Genomic DNA, 16792 nt, shown 5'->3' with positions numbered 1-16792 from the left:
TCAAGTCAATGATTTGAAATGCGAGGAAGCAAAAAACACCCAACGGGAAAAGCAAAATGAAAAAAGAATCCAAAAATGCGAGGATAGTGTAAGGAGCCTCTGGGACAGCTTCAAGCGTACCAACATCAGAATTATAGGGGTGCCAGAAGATGAGAGAGACCAAGATATTGAAAACCTATTTGAAGAAATAATGACAGAAAACTTCCCCCACCTGGTGAAAGAAATGGACTTACAGGTCCAAGAAGCGCGGAGAACCCCAAACAAAAGGAATCCAAAGAGGACCACACCAAGACACATCATAATTAAAATGCCAAGAGCAAAAGACAAAGAGAGAATCTTAAAAGCAGCAAGAGAAAGAAACCCAGTTACCTACAAGGGAGTACCCATACGATTGTCAGCTGATTTCTCAACAGAAACTTTGCAGGCCAGAAGGGAGTGGCAAGAAATATTCAAAGTGATGAATACCAAGAACCTACAACCAAGATTACTTTATCCAGCAAAGCTATCATTCAGAACTGAAGGTCAGATAAAGAGTTTCACAGATAAGGAAAAGCTAAAGGAGTTCATCACCACCAAACCAGGATTATATGAAATGCTGAAAGGTATCCTTTAAGAAGAGGAAGAGGAAGAAAAAGGTAAAGATACAAATTATGAACAACAAACATGCATCTATCAACAAGTGAATCTAAGAATCAAGTGAATAAATAATCTGATGAACAGAATGAACTGGTGATTATAATAGAATCAGGGACATAGAAAGGGAATGGACTGACTATTCTTGGGGGGGAAAAGGGTGTGGGAGATTCGGGAAGAGACTGGACAAAAATCGTGCACCTATGGATGAGGACAGTGGGTGGGGAGTGAGGGCAGAGGGTGGGGCGGGAACTGAGAGGAGGGGAGTTATGGGGGGGAAAAAAGAGGAACAAATGTAATAATCTGAACAATAAAGATTTAAGAATTAAAAAAAAAAAAAAAAAATCAATGAAAACGAATCGTGTGAAAATTGATTTGACTCAACACCACCAATGTGAATGAGGACCATCACGTTTTCTCCCAAGTCTTCTAAGCAAAATCATGTCTAGTTGGTCTTTATAGAGGACGTCCCAGGCAAAACTGTGCTCAGACACAGGAAGCAGCCTGGAGAGGATCTGCCACAGCTTGGTCTGTCGTGCTTGACTTCATTACTTCATGTTAGAAAATATTTCACAACAGGAGTTCAGAAATTTTTGAGGGTACATTAATTGGAGCTGGAGATAATGAAAAAAATGTAGGCCTTATGATAGAACAGGGAATGCAGAGAGATTAACCAGGCTCCTTTAACTCTCCAGAAAAGTGAGTTAACTGCTGTTACCTCACTGGGCATTCACTGTAAAGGAGGTCTTGAGCGCAGATTCAGTGGACTAGGCCAGAATGAGCTGCCACTGCTCATTGATAGCCTGGTTGCAGGTTGAGTGGGATCCCTGAAAATCTTATGAGAGCCGGACAAGTGTTCTTCAGTGGTTGAATGTTAACCTATGACACTACAGGTCACTGTTCGATTCCTGGTCAGGACAAATGCTCAGGTGCTGGGCTGGATTCATATTGTGGTGCCTGCAGGAGGCAGCCTATCAGTGATTCTCTCTCATCATTCATGTTTCTCTTTCTCTTTTTCCCCTCCCTTCCTCACTGAAATCAATAAAAATATATCTTTGAATGTATATTTTAAATCAATTACACATACATCAAAGTTTTAAAAAATGATTAAAAGTTGCCACTTCCCATTAATTTACTATTTTATCATGAATGTTCTTGAGTATAGTTGTACCTACTGCATCAGCATGTTGGAAACAAAATATAATGATGTGCTACTGAAATATCCTAGCAGGCCCTTGGTCAGTGCCAACATTTTCACATTCTGAAACTGATCATGATGAGAGTATTTGCCACCAGGAAAATTGACAAATAGTACACAACTTAACTTCTCTTAATTTACTATAGAATGCTTCGACTTGAAAAAAAAATGGTGGAGAATGTTAGCAACATAGATTTAACTTAAAAGTGTATCATGCAAGTGGGCATTAAATTGTGCATAAGAGAAAAGTTGAGAAAAACAATTTTGCTTCCAGTATTCAAAACATATAATTCCAATTGCCAATGAAATCAGTTGGGTCTTTAAGGAATGAGTGCAGTAAACACAGATTTCTTAACGCTGAATTGTCCTCCTATTGGTTAAATCCTAAATTCATTTTAAAAATTGCAAAAGTTTCTGACCAAAACTTTCAACAAAATAGATAGAGACAGTGTACATAAATGCATAAAGAAATGCTCACCATAAAAATTTATGATGGAAATGGATTTAAAACAAGTTAACACTATATTGATTTTTGGGCCTAAAGTTTAAAAATATTCAACATTGCATTTGTTTATAGGGATAAAAAAAAACAATATAAGTTTCATTATTGTGTGTAACTGTGAAGACAAAGGGAATGACTATTTTAGATCACAGTTTTCATGTCTTCAAAAGCAAAACACTCACCTACACCATAACAATTAGATACGTAAAACATACATTTAAATAAAGAAGTGAACAGAATATATCCAGAAAATTTCTTTATAATACCTTAAACCTGGAAATAACAAAAACCATAGACAGATCAATAGATAAAGTTTTTATACACAGAGCACAATATTACTCAGCAATAAAAAATAGCATTTCACATAAGCATTAGTGTTCAATCTCAAAATAACTGTGTAGCATGAAAGAGACCAATATTTGTTAAAGAACAGACACCTTGTAGTGCTGACAATATTATGGAAAATATAAACTAATCTTGTAAAGGAAGGAAAATCAAAGAATGCATTTAGGGATGGGGAAGGCAGAAGACAGATTATAAAAGGCAGGAGGTAAATATAGGGTGTGGTAATTAGCTTTAGAGTTGTATGGAAATTAATTCAATAATAAATAAATAATAATACAAGTATACATTCTTCCTTGGCCATTGTACTTCAGTTGGCTGGGCACCATCCCTTGCCCTGAAAGGTCACTGCTTCCATTCCAGAACAGGGAACATACTTGGCTGGATGCCCTGTAGGTGGCACACAGTGGGCAGCTATTTTTTGTTTCTCATGTCATCATTTCTCTCTCTCTCTCTCTCTCTCTCTCTCTCTCTCTCTCTCTCTCTCTCTCTTCCACTCTTTTTAGAAAGTCAATGAATATATTTTTAAATATATAAAATATTTATTTAAAATAGAGAGTAAGCTCTTTGTTTTATATACTCACCTCCATAAATCTGCTTTTGCCCTAACCTGTATATGGGTGAGAGATAAATTTGTTTCACATATGATGGTTTTAAAGTTTGATCCATTTGTCCAAGCTCACTGTGACATCAATTGGGCAGTAAGTACGTCTGGGCATGTTAGCAAGTACAATGGAGCTCCTCCAAGCCTCACTTGTACTTGAAACTTATGAGGAATATATCAGAGTGAATGTTCCATTAAATGGGGTGTATATTCAGAAAAACAGGTCCCAAAAATTCGCCTTCAGTGTTGTTATACTAAGTGAGACAAAGAAAACATTCCCTGCACATTTAATACTTTACTTCAGTGTGAACATTCAGGTGTTTAATATGGCTAGATTTGTGGCTAAAAGACTTCCCACATTCAGTACACTCATATGGCTTTTCTCCAGTGTGAACTCTGAGGTGTCCAGTGAGTGAAGACCTTACACGAAATGACATTCCACATTCTCTACACTTATAGGGCTTTTCTCCAGTATGAATTCTCTGGTGTTGTTTGAGGGTAGAATTATCACTGAAGGACTTTCCACAATCACAGCACTCATATGGCTTTTCGCCACTGTGAACTCTGAAGTGTCTATTAAATTTATATTTTTCGCTAAAAGACTTTCCACATTCATTACACTCATATGGCTTCTCTCCAGTGTGAACTCGGAGGTGTTTAGTGAGGTGAGCCCTTAGAGGAAAGGACAGCCCACATTCTCTGCATTCATAGGGCTTTTCTCCTGTGTGAATTCTCTGGTGATGTTTGAGGTAAGATTTATCACTAAAGGATTTTCCACAATCACGGCACTCACATTGCTTTTTGCCACTGTGAACTCTCAGGTGCTTAATAAGGCTGGAGTTTTGGCTAAAAGACTTCCCACATTCAGCACACTCATATGGCTTCTCTCCAGTGTGAACTCTTTGGTGTTCTTTGAGGTAAGATTTATCACTGAAGGATTTTCCGCAATCACAGCACTCATATGGCTTGTTGCCACTGTGAACTCTCAGGTGCTTAGTAAGGTTGTATTTTTGGCAAAAAGACTTCCCACATTCAGAACACCCATATGGCTTTTCTCCAGTGTGAACTCTGAGGTGTCCAGTGAGTGAAGACCTTACACGAAATGACACACCACATTCTGTACACTTATAGGGCTTTTCTCCAGAGTGAACTCTCTGGTGTTGTTTGAGGGCAGCCTTATCACTGAAGGATTTTCCACAACCACAGCACTCATATGGCTTTTTGCCACTGTGAACTCTGAAGTGTCTATTAAGTATATATTTTTTGGTAAAAGACTTTCCACATTCAGTACACTCATATGGCTTCTCTCCAGTGTGAATTCGGAGGTGTTTAGTGAGGTGAGCCCTTAGAGGAAAGGACAGCCCACATTCTCTACACTCATACAGCTTTTCTCCAGTGTGAACTCTCTTATGTTGAACGAGGTTAAAAATTCGTCTAAAAACATTCCTACATTTGTTACATTCATGAAGCAGTTCTCCAGAACACACTCCCTGACACTGAACAACTTTCAGGTTGTGGCTGGCAGCATTTTCACATTCATCCCACTGGTGATGACTTTTTCCACTGTGAAATTCCTGGGAAATCTCACTGCCACAGGGTAGCTCCTCAGTGTTGAGAGTGGCCTGGTGCTTGGGAAGCTCTGAGTTGTATTGCAAGACTTCCCCAACCTCCCTGCTGGCTGAAGCCACCGAAGATAAGTAGAAGCTGGACCTGCTCACAAAGGAAGCCCTGTCCATAGCTTCTTTCCAGGGCTCGTCTCCACATTCATTCCTCTGCTGCTCGTGAGGGTTTGCACTGAAACAGAAGTCTCCAACACATGTGTCACTACAGAAGGCTTTCTGCTCAAAGTATGCTGCATGTGAACCAGTCAAGTGCAAAATAACTTTTAACAGAGAGAAACACAGCTTACACAGAGGGATCTTCTGGGTGACTGGAGCTGTCTTAGAAGCTCTGACGTGCGACTCTCCTTGTATAAATACAGAACAGGCCTCATCACCATCGATTTTATGCCAACAACCTGAAAAGTGAGAAAGGGTAAGGAAATGAATGTTGAATGTGGTGAAAGGGGGATGGCCCATTACAAAAGTGTGTCACACATCACACGTTGGTTCCATGCAATTATGTGAAAATAAGAGATGAGCAGGAAGGATTAATAAGGGGCTCTTGTCACTTTCTGGGCTAATGAAGATCACAACACAGGGAGGCCTCACCAGAAATATGACACAAACTTGGCAAGCACCACATGGAGGAGAATATGGATCTTCAGCTAATCCTTCAACTAACAGCATTTAGCACGGCTTGTCTGCTGGGACGGGGGCAAGCTGTGCAAGAGGTTGGTTAGGTCTTACTCCAAGTAAAATTCAATAAAGGAGTAGCCGGTTTCGAGGACTAATTAGCACGTGCATGCACCTCATAACACATGTGCAAGTCAATGTTGCAGAATACTGCAGAGGCACCCATGCAGAGGAACAGGTGATGAAGAGGTGAGCAGTCAGCACTGGGCCAGAGCAAAACAGCTTGCTACAGTATTCAGGGAAGAGAATATAAGAAACAATTGATTGAGGGTCTCACAAGAACAGCCTATTGTTCATGTAAGTAAATACCATAACATGTAACAGGTCACCACAAAGAACCTTTATCTAGAGAAAAATGGCAGCAGTTGAAGCCATGTATATGGAAACTGTCAGCCTCCCATGAAGAGAGTGCAAGCTGGGACCCATGAAGCTCACTGCAAGACTCCTGACTCTCTGTTTCCTGTACATTTTGAGGTAACAGGTGTTAGCGGAATGTTCGTGGATTCCTTTGCTCAGGACTCACCATCCAGCTCATTTGACAAGACAGTGGGGAAAATAGCAGAGGCCATGTTCTCGCTGTGGGAGAGAGAAAGCTATGCCTGAGGAATAAAGGGAAAGGGCATCACCTCAGGACACTGGGAGAACATCAGGTCTTACCTACAGATGACACAAGTGCAAACACTTCCAGCATCACATCGCAGTACAGAAGTCTCTGAGCCTCATCAAGGAGCCCCCATTCCTCCTGAGAGAATACAATGGCCACGTCCTCAAAGTTCATATCCTGTCATAATGGGGACAGAACAGCCCAAGATCAGCTTCACTCCTAAGATTCTTAGTCTGTCATACTCCCCACCCTCCACACCCATCTGCTCTGTCCACTCCAGAGAAAATACCAGGCCTTCATCCCATGAAAGCCACTGTCTTATATTTATATTGACATTTTGTCTTCCTACTCTAATAAAGGCATTTGAGCAGATAAGACACGTGAGCTCTGGAAGTCCCCTGTACGCCACACTGGCTTTTATCTAACAGAGTGGTTGTCAAAACCATAGGTGAAAGAGAGATGCTGGCCATAAAGATATTGTGAGTGATTTGACACTGGTCTTGTCAGTCAATACCCTCAGATATGTTTCTCAAAGACACCAAATACATGGCATCACACTGCACCCTCTTGACCCCAACTGCAAGGTGCCATGGCCATAGCTTTGCACTACCTGTTGCACAGAGTTCTTTGAACAACACTTCTCTCACACACACAACTTCACTCCCAGAAGCACAACTGCAAAGGTAATGCAAATTTGCTGTGGTGAGGACAAATTGTTTCCTAATCACCTTTTTTTCCAAAATTATAGTTCACCATCTCCATAATCCCTTACCCTTTACCTTTCTCCTTACCCATTCCAGTGGACATTTTGAAGCCTGGGTAACACTGATGTGTGCTATGGCACTCCTATTATCCAGGGTGTCATCCCCAACAACAAAAGGCAGGTGGTTAGGTAAATGGCACCTAAGCTCTGTACCTTGAATGTAGTGCCAAAACAACCCTCTTTAAAGGCAATTGCCCTAAAATTCACCTTACTGGATCATCCAGACACCACCAGAAATGGGCTTTCTGGTCATTCACTCTTATGTCAATGTCAGGGTGCTGTGGCCATCAATTCACGTTCCCTCTTCAAGTACAAATCACTCTTTACCACACCTCTCTCATACCTGCACTCTCTTAGCCCCAGCCCCCATAGTCCTCTCCTTAACGTCTTATTACTTATCATGTGTTGTCCAGAGGATGCTTGCTAACATCTCTCACTTAAACACCACTCAAGTCCCAGCCCTGATGGCTCTCTGTTCCCTGCCTAGTGAGTCTCACAGATGACCACTCAAGCCTGTAAGTAATCCACAAGACTGACTGTAACTCCTCACAGACAGGCCACACCCAAGACCACAACAAAATTCTGGTGAGTGTTTAGAGAAGTTAATACGTACCATCCCTAGTCTAATGCTGTTTCAGTAACTCTTCCGCCTCCAAATTAATCTCAGGCCTACTCCTCTTTAAAAGGTCTTGGCCACTGCAAAACCATGATCTCTCCCTGACACTCGACAGGACAACTTCTGTCCCTATGCTGTGTTGTGACCCACAAATACTGGCCACAGCAGGAAAGCCAGCCCTCGGGCTCACACTGTCCCTTCTGAGCTACTACTACCATTACCAACCTGACCATGATTCCCTGTATGAAAGTGATGTACAGTCCTGGCTGATGTGTCTCAGCTGGTTGAGTATAGACCCATGCACTGGTGAGGTCATATGCCTGGGTTGTGGGCTAGATCCGAAATAGGGGTTGCACAGGTAGTTACACTGATCATTGTTTCTTGCTCATCACTGTTTCTCTGCCTCTCCCCCTCTCCCTTCCTTTCTATATCTAAAATCAATATATATACACACTGAGTGGCCAGATTATTATGATCATCTGATATTTGTAGGCAAATTAGCTATAATTTCGCACTGAAGTTGCTAGAGGGCCAGACCATTATAAATAGGGAAGCAGTTTGTTTGCCATGACAGTAGAAGTGATTTTTTGCTAAGGATATGGGTAAACAACGCGATTTAACAGCCTTTGAACGTGGGATGATTGTTGGCTCTTGGAACCATGGAGCGAGTATCAGCAAAACAGCTGAATTCATTAAATGTTCCAGAGCAGCTGTTGATAAAGTGTTTAAAGACTGGACTGTCAGCTGAAAATCTGGGTCTGAAAGTGGGAATTGTGGCCGTCAGCGACTAGGCAATGTTAGGGCAGAAGAGAGAGTGGCAAGACTGGTACAAGACAACAGAAGGGCAACAGTGCATTAAATTACTGCAGATCTTAGTCAGGGATCCTCTCAAATGATCTCTGAACACATAATAGTCTGGCCACTCAGTATATATATATATATATATATATATATATATATATATATATATATATATATATTTAAAAAACATACCTGCAGGTTCCTAAATCAGCTCACTCTTCACTCCAAGTCTCTGCACATTCTGGAACCTATGCCCTGGCAGTCCTCCCACTCATTAAACTGGTTCCTAAAACAAGGTCCACGTCATGAAGCCCTAGTCCTGGCCTCAGGATTCTGGGCTTAGTTTCTGTTCAAAGTCCCCAGGTCCAAGGGCTACAAGAGCGGCTGACGGTCCCAGGACTTTACTATCTAAGAGGCCACAAGTGTATGAGGCTCTGAAATAAGTTCCACAAACCTTGTACACCTAATCGATTCAGCATTTGCAGGAATTTGTGGAAAGGAAATGGTCTGCTGAGAGCCTGGCAAACACCGCCAGGATCTATGGGCTCAGGCTGCTCTGTACCCTTGCCCAGCCCAAACGCCAGGAGACCTTCAGATGCCTGTATTATCTCAGGGCTCAGTTCTCAGTGCTCACTCTTGCCAGTTACCTTATCATTTACAGGACTTCTCCTTCCTCTCCACAACTGCTGTCCTCTGTCTTCTAGTCTGTTCTTCCTCTGAGCAATGATAGTTAAAGTTAGAACCCTAATTCAGAAAATGTTCCCCCCTTTTTTTCACAACCATCTACTGTTAAGTCTGATCAAATAATTGAACAGATACCCCCTCCCCTGGGAACTTTCCTTTATGCCATTTCACAGTGGACATTCTACTTGTCTGGACCACATTCCACTTGCTAACACTGTTATCTCTCCCCTCCGGCATTTCCCAGAATGCAGACATAAACAGAGGATTCTCTGACCAGAAAAAGCCCACTCTAGACTCCTTTAAAAATCTGGCTCCCCATCTTTGGGCGCTGGTGCCATTTTGGGGCTCAGCTCATCTGATATCCTGATGACCTAATAAATTCATAATTCTTCACCCTTTCTGGCCTAGTGCGATCCTCCTTCGGTGATGCTAACATTTAATGGCAAAACATGGGATGGTTCTACAGGGATGGGGAACCATTGCTCTGCTTTGGTCACCCAAAGTTTGCTACTCGGAGAGCAGTAGGCACTGGCAGCTCAGCCTGGTCTTACCTCTAAATTCTATTGGGGTGACTCGATTACAGGCCTCAATTAGACCTCCCTTCCATATCAACCATCCTGAGCCAGCCAATGACTATGCCAGATCAGGAATCTCTCCTTCTCCATTGCTGACCCTCCATCCCACACCGGCCAATCTTCTCTAGGTGAGTGACTATCCACAAATTCACTCATCTCGAGTCTTCTACACACTCTCTCAAAGTGACTTCTCGAAAGTCTCTTACCGTAAAGTCCTAGCACTAGACCAGAAGGAAGACTCCGCAGCCATTTAGCTTTGGGTCTTTCTGGAGTGGGGGAACCAAGTTCAGAAGGTCATCTCTCATTTCCCATGGTGATTTGTGTAGCTGTGGGGATGCGTGCCCTAGTCACCTCTGGGTTTGCGGTCTGTCACTCACCCTTCCTCTCTCATGGGCCACACTACACTCCCTCTGCACACTCACGGGGGAGATCATGCCCAACCACCTCATTTTTTTTTTTTTAAACACTGTTTGGCCACAATATAAACTAGATGATAAATCCCAATGGCCGAAAAATGGCACTTTTAATTTTAACACATTGCAAAATTTAGATAATTTCTGTCACAGCAATGGAAAATGGTCAGAGATTCCCTACGTACAGGCCTTTTTCACTCTTCAGTCTCAATCCTTTCTCTCAGTTCTGCTCTACCCATTAGACCTTTCTCCTTCACACAAAACATCATACCCCTAACATTTCTGATGCTGAATGTACTTTTGACCCAGCAGACCATGAACCTCCATCTTCTTACACAGCCCTTCCCTCACTTGCAGTAGATTCCCAAATCCAGACCCTCCTAACCAGCAACCACCTTCTCCCCAGCCCCTGAAAGCCGAAATCCCAAGAACTCGAGCTCCAATACAGCCTTTTGCCACCTAACACTTGCTCTCGGGCCGCCCAAGGACTGCCTTCCTCAACAGCTTCTTCTATTCCTACACCCACTCTACCCCTGAGGGAGGGAGCAGGAACTGAGGGTATTGGCTGGGTACACATCCCATTTTCCATGTCTGACCTCGCACAGATTGAGAGGCATCTCAGGTATTTTTTCACCAACCCAACCACCTTTACTAAGGAAGTTAAGTACCTGGCCCAGTCCTATGGCCTGACCTGGCATGACATCTGAGTCATCCTGTCGTCCTCTCTCCCCCCAGAGGAGAAGGAGCACATCTGACTAGCAGCTCAGGACCATGCTGTGCCCTCCATAGACAGGCCTTGGAGGCCAACCCAGATGGCGCTATCAGGTCAGTTCTCCAGGGCACTGGCTCTGTGGCCTGTCTCATTGTCAAACTCAAAAGGCTGCCCATAAGGCGGTCAATTATGACAAACTTAATGAAATCACTCAAGTTCTCCTCCCCTCTGGCCTCACAGAAGCCTCACACACACTTACCACCTTAGAGCCCATCTCCCCAGAGGGAGCCCTTCTGAACAGCCATTCTATTCCGATCAGCCCTCGGCACACACTATAAACTGTGAAAAGCAGACACAGGGCCACAAACGCCTCAAAAAGACCTACTTAACCTGATCACTGAGGTTTTTAATAATAGAGAGGAGGAGACTGCAATTAAAAAACAAAGGTGAGATCAGGCCAAGGCTGAGGCCCAGGCAAAGGTCTATGAGCTCCTAGCCCAGGGGTGGGCAAACTTTTTGATCGAGGGCCACAATGGGTTCTTAAACTGGACCGGAGGGCCGGAACAAAAGCATGGATAGAGTGTTTGTGTGAACTAATATAAATTCAAAGTAAACATCATTACATAAAAGGGTACAGTCTTTTTTTTTTTTTTTAGTTTTATTCATTTCAAACGGGCCGGATCTGGCCTGCGGGCCGTAGTTTGCCCACGGCTGTCCTAGCCACTGCTCTCAAGAACCCCAAATGAAGTGCTGGTCCTCCAAACAAGGGTAAGTCAGGGGCTAAGGCTCTTCCGGGCCCATGCTTCCAATGCAACAAGGAAGGACTAAGTCCTGCTCAAACCCGAGACCCCTGGCTGTGCCCTACCCACAGTGAAGAAGGGAAGGCCAATGGAAATCAGACTGCAATCTGGCCCCTCCAGACATCGGCCGGCCCAGCAAGACCACCCTCTGGGTCCGCTCTGAAGCTCCCAGACCTCCTGGAAATGGCCACCGAAGACTGAAGCTGCCCAGGCCCTGAGAGGGCTCCACAGACTTACATCAGCAGGACAGAGCCTCGGGTAACCATGTGGTGGCAGGTGAGCCCATCTCCTTTTTAATTGGCACTGGGGCCACTTATTCTGCCCTCCCGGAATTCACTGGGGACCCTGTCCCCTCCTCAGTCTCCATTATGGGGGTTGACGGATTAGTTTCACAGTAATTGGCCACCTCACCTCTACACTCTATCGTATCAAACACCCCCATCAACTCTTTCCTCTTTCTACCTCAGCACCCAACCAGGACTACAGTGCATCCCCTCATAAAACCTGGTTGTCCCAAACAACAGTCACCTCCCTCAGTTTCACTCCCACCCCACACATCTGTGCCATTCCTTAGACTGTGAATGCGTTATCTCCTCCATGACTGCCCTTTCTTCTGAACAAGAAATACTCTCCTTTCTCAGGCTCGCTGGGTACTCTTGCCTCTGAGTTCCCAGCTTGAGTCTTCTCACAAAGCTACTCTATGATAGGACCCCTGCCTCACGGAGCCTTTAGATCTTTAATGCTCTGAAAACTGCTCTCACCTGGGCGCCTTCTGACATCCCCTCACACCCCCTTCCCAAGAACAACTTTCTTTGTTGCAAAACTAGAAATGCTTACTTAAAAGTCTGGCTACTGTCAGAAGCTGAACTCATTATCACCCAAACCTTAGCATGTTATCCCTAAGGAAAAATGTGGCAGTTTTAAATCCAACCGCCTGGATACCAGGGGACAGGCTGCAGGGCCTGCTCTCTCCTCCCCTTGCCTTTTCTCCAGCATCAGGTGCCTACACATACTTTTCCAGAGTCTCTGGTAACTTACAGGCTTTGGAGCATTCCTGGGTTAAAAGATAAACATCTAAATACTTTAAAACAGAATAAAATACTGAAACATTGACTGCTAGACATGTTTTAATTTGCCTGATCTTCGTTTTTATTACGCATGGTCTCTTGTACCTTGAGGAAGGCATATTAAAGTCAGAGTGTGTTTAAAGTGTGTTCATAAATGTAAATGCTGTTTGTTTACTTTTTGGCTAAAGCTGGTTACTTGTGAAGGGGCAGAAGGATTGTGTTGACCAGTGAGTCAAGACCTGATCACCCCTGATGTCCCAAAGGAACCCCTTCTTGTGCTAGGGTGAGGGACTGCAGCATGGAAGGGTTACAAAGTGTTAAAGAATGTGCTAAGGGAAGGAAATAAGACATAAGAAATTGAATGTACTGGAAAGGGGGGACTGACGTATGGAGAGGAATTGTGTCAAAATGTGAAGAAGGATTGTATTAAGGTTAAAAACCATGGAAGAATAACTGCTAAATTGTCATAGAAAAACAATGTACTATGATACGCTCCAGCCAGGTGTGACTCTGTTTACCCCCCTTTTGTGCTTATGAACTTCTAATGGAATGCTTTGAAGTTGATTTTTCCTAACACTGATTTGCTATAAAAGATCATACTGCACCCTTGGTCTTTGCCACATGCTCCGAATCTCCCAGAGGGGGAGATAGGTGCTGTGGTCAGCTGGCCAGCTTAATAAAGGCTCTTAAATTTAAATTCTGAGTCGGTGCTCTATCTCGTTGAGCCAACCCATAACATTCTCTCCTAGTAAGCTAAAGCAGCCCCTCCCAGAGTCTCTCCTGTTGCTTACATCCTTAAGTTGAAGCCTACACTTTATTTCCAGTGCTCACTCACAGCTCCTGACACTATCATTGAAAGCCTCACATGTGTTCCTGCTTGGTATTTAGGAACATCTCTCCCCTTTTCTAGCCTTCTTAAACATCAAATCCTTGGACAAGACTGGCAAATTGACTTCACTCACATGCCTCCTATTAAACACACACACACACACACACACTGCAAAGGACACCAAGTAGGGAAAGATTCCATAATACGGGGAAATAACAGAGCAGACAGGAGGCCAAGACAGTGGCTCAGGAGAAGCCTCTGTCTCCCCAACTCTTAGCTACACCCCATATAACACCCAAATACACCCCAGAGGAACTTCAGTCCCAAGTAGCTCTTGGGGCTATGCAGGAAGATCAACGGTTAAAATTGTCGGGGAAAACATATCCTGCCCCAGGGATAGGCCCATGATATCTTACAGGCTATTCACAGTTCCCTATGTATAGGATACATTTACAACTCCTACAACCCCTCATCACCTGTCCTAGCCTAGCCTTCCTACTGCAAGAGGTCACCAAAACCTGTTCTACTTGTCACTCAGTATCTCTCCAAGCACAGGTCACACTTCCTTCTTTCCCCACTCATCAGACAAGGGGCCAAATCCCTGGACAAGACTGGCAAATTGACTTCACTCACATGCTTCCTATTTTTAAAAAAGGAAAGAACAAATATCTCTTAACCCTTGTAGATGCCTTCTGAGGCTGGGTAGAAGCATTCCCCATTGAGTCTGTAAAGTCCATTGAGGTCACACAAGCTCCCATTCAGCACATCATTCCCAGATCCAGCCTCCCCACCTCATTACCAGCAGATAATGGACCTGCTTTCATATATCAAATAACTCAACAGGTCTCCTCCACTCTGAATAATCTGTGGAATTTACACTCCCCCACCAGCCCCAATCTTCAGGCAAGGTAGAAAGGAGAAATTCCTTCATTAAGTCCCACCTAACTGAATTAACTCTCAAAACTAAAGAACCTTAAACTGATCTCCTACTGCTAGGCTTTATGCACAACAGAGCAATCCCCCCACCATGCACCCTCCTTTCTTAGTGCCTTTGAATTCATGTATGGAAGACTCTTCTTATTAGGAAACTTGCCTTCCACAGAAACCCTCTCGGAGTCTATGTCCCCATTTTAGATCTATTCCCTCAATTACTGAGAGAACGTGGTAATCAAGCCCTCCCTCCAAATTCTATGGGAGACATCCCGCTAAGCCTCTACAGCCAGAGGACTGGGTCCTTGCCATGGTCGGCAAACTGCGGTTAGTGGCTCTTCCTAAGCCTGAGGAGCACCCTATTTAAGTTAATAACAATGTACCTACCTATATAGTTTAAATTTTAAAAATTTTGCTCTCGAAAAAAATTTCAATCGTTGTACTGCTATTTGGCTCTGTTGACTAAAGAGTTTGCCGACCTAAAGGAAACCCACCCACCAAATAATTTATACCCCAATGGCAAGGTCCTTAGCAGATACTCCTCACCACCCCACTGCAGCTAAACTATCAGAGCAAACCCTGTGGTTCCACCTTTCCAGATTAAAAGCCATCCCCGGAACATCTCCATCACATGAGCTGGAGTCCCCTGACAATTACAGTTGCCAGGCTGGGCACACAAGACCCTGCCTTACCCTCATCAATGGCTCACCCAATGCATTTGTAGCCCCCCCAATAATCAGTCTTTACCTGGCCCCTGTAACCCACCATATCCGACACAAAAGTGCATGCAGTTCAGATAATTCCTCCCCTCATAACCCTGGGCATCACAGCAGAGGATGGAACTGGCACGGGGGCCTAACCACTGCTCTTCCCATTTGGAAATCCTGCCTCAGGACCTACAAGACAGCTCCGATGCCAGCAAGGGGCAAAACTGGGGAACAAGAACCTCGCCCCCAGGGTACCTCCCCTCCCCTAGGAAATAACAAGTCAGGCCACTGAGACCCCTGACCTTTCCTCCCTGAGGATCACATCAGGCCTCAGGTGCATTTCAGCTCCAGGCCCAGAAAAGCAGCAAAAGCAGACAGTGACGCCGTGGCGGCCTCGGCACCAGCTTCTGCCTCCCAGTCCCCCAACAGGACCGTTTCCGGGCCTCCCAGGCGGCCCAGTAAACCCATGATTCTTCTCCCTTTGGGCCCGGTGTGTCCCTCCCCGCGACCCTAACATCCGTGTCCCCAGCGTCCTGAGAGTGAAGGTAAAACGCCTCCTGCAAACCCTCACCTCGTCTCTCTGCTGCCTTCACACCCACAACAGCCCGGTCCCGAGTCCTCCCTGCGCAGTCGCCCCATCACGTCCTGACAAGGCGGCCCTGCAGCCGTTCACCCTCTTCCCCCCTCAGCCCCGTGTCACCCCCGAGGGACTCACCATTCTGAGCGCTGGGACCTGGGCGGCGGGACCTGAGAGGCCGGTCCCCCAGGCTGGAGGGTGAAATGGGGTCCGGCTGCGGGGACGCTGTGAGCAGAGAGGAGTCCGGGAGGCACGGGGACCCCAATCTCGGGATGTTGGGGCTCAAGGAGCCTCAGACACACCCCGCACGGCAGGCGCGCTGCCTCCCAGGCCGCCTCCTCCTCACGACCAGCGCCCTGAAGCCTGGGAGTCTGTGAACAAAGACCTGAGAGGTGAAAACGACCGCCGCGAGGAGGAAGACGGAAGTCCCGCCCTAATTGGATGCGCAGACAACGAAATGCCCTTTAACCCCGCCCACACGCGTGCAGTGCCGTCTGGGTAATGTAGTTTTCTCAACAGCTCAGTGTAGTACTAGCATCTCAGCCTATGAATTATATGAATAAAGATGATGTGGCTCGCCAAAACCGGTTTGGCTCAGTGGCTAGAGTGTCGGCCTGCTCACTGAAGGGTCCCGGGTTCGATTCTGGTCAAAGGCATGTACCTTGGTTGCGGGCACATCCCCAGTGGGGAGTGTGTAGGAGGCAGCTGATCAATGTTTCTCTCTCATCGCTGTTTCTAACTCTCTATCTCTCTACTTTCCTCTCTGTAAAAAAAATATATTTAAAAAAAAAAAAAGATGATGTGGCTCAGCAAGTGACCCCAGGGGAGGGACTAGATGGGACCAGAGGCCTGGCTAACTGGAGCCGATTAACAGATCTCTGAGGGGAAGGAGGTGGGAGGAATGCCAGAGATCCACCAAAGAATATATACAGAGGGGGAAATGGGAGACATCGATAATATATCAAGAATAAAAAATATATGTATTTTCGTAAATTTTAAAATAGTGCAGCCCATGCGGTGTAGCTCCATGGTTGAGCCTTGATCTGTGAACCAGGTCACGGTTCTTTTTATTTTATTTTTATATTTTAAAATTATTTATTTTTATAGTATTACATGTATTATTACATATAACCTCTTTTTC

General features: G+C 44.8%; 1 protein-coding gene across 2 annotated transcripts; it reads right to left on the bottom strand.

Moving 5' to 3' along the window:
• Positions 1–3358: 3358 nt before the first annotated feature.
• On the bottom strand, positions 3359–16074 carry LOC132222880 (gastrula zinc finger protein XlCGF26.1-like). Of its 2 annotated transcripts, XM_059678224.1 has the most exons (4): positions 15790–16074; positions 9005–9073; positions 6231–6354; positions 3359–5296 (listed from the first exon to the last, which is right to left on the bottom strand). In XM_059678224.1, the coding sequence occupies exons 1-4, from the start codon at positions 15790–15792 to the stop codon at positions 3567–3569; spliced, it is 1926 nt and encodes a 641-aa protein (XP_059534207.1). In that variant the 5' UTR covers positions 15793–16074; the 3' UTR covers positions 3359–3566. The 2 variants fall into 2 exon arrangements, with proteins under 2 accessions (XP_059534207.1, XP_059534208.1); XM_059678225.1 differs by lacking the exon at positions 9005–9073.
• Between the last annotated feature and the right edge of the window lie 718 nt (positions 16075–16792).

This window comes from Myotis daubentonii, chromosome 21 (assembly GCF_963259705.1).
Source record: "Myotis daubentonii chromosome 21, mMyoDau2.1, whole genome shotgun sequence".
Classification (NCBI taxonomy): Eukaryota; Metazoa; Chordata; class Mammalia; order Chiroptera; family Vespertilionidae; genus Myotis; species Myotis daubentonii.
Note: the sequence above shows the minus strand (reverse complement) of the source record. Positions and strands in the feature narration are given on the sequence as shown.

What these genes read in the sequence shown, in the direction of transcription:
- LOC132222880 (XM_059678224.1), bottom strand. An exon ending in GAAGTCCTGTAAATGATAAG is followed by an intron (nt 6,355 to 9,004) that starts GTAACTGGCAAG and finishes CCATTATGACAG; the next exon opens with GATATGAACTTTGAGGACGT. An exon ending in TGCACTTGTGTCATCTGTAG is followed by an intron (nt 5,297 to 6,230) that starts GTAAGACCTGAT and finishes CTCACTTTTCAG; the next exon opens with GTTGTTGGCATAAAATCGAT.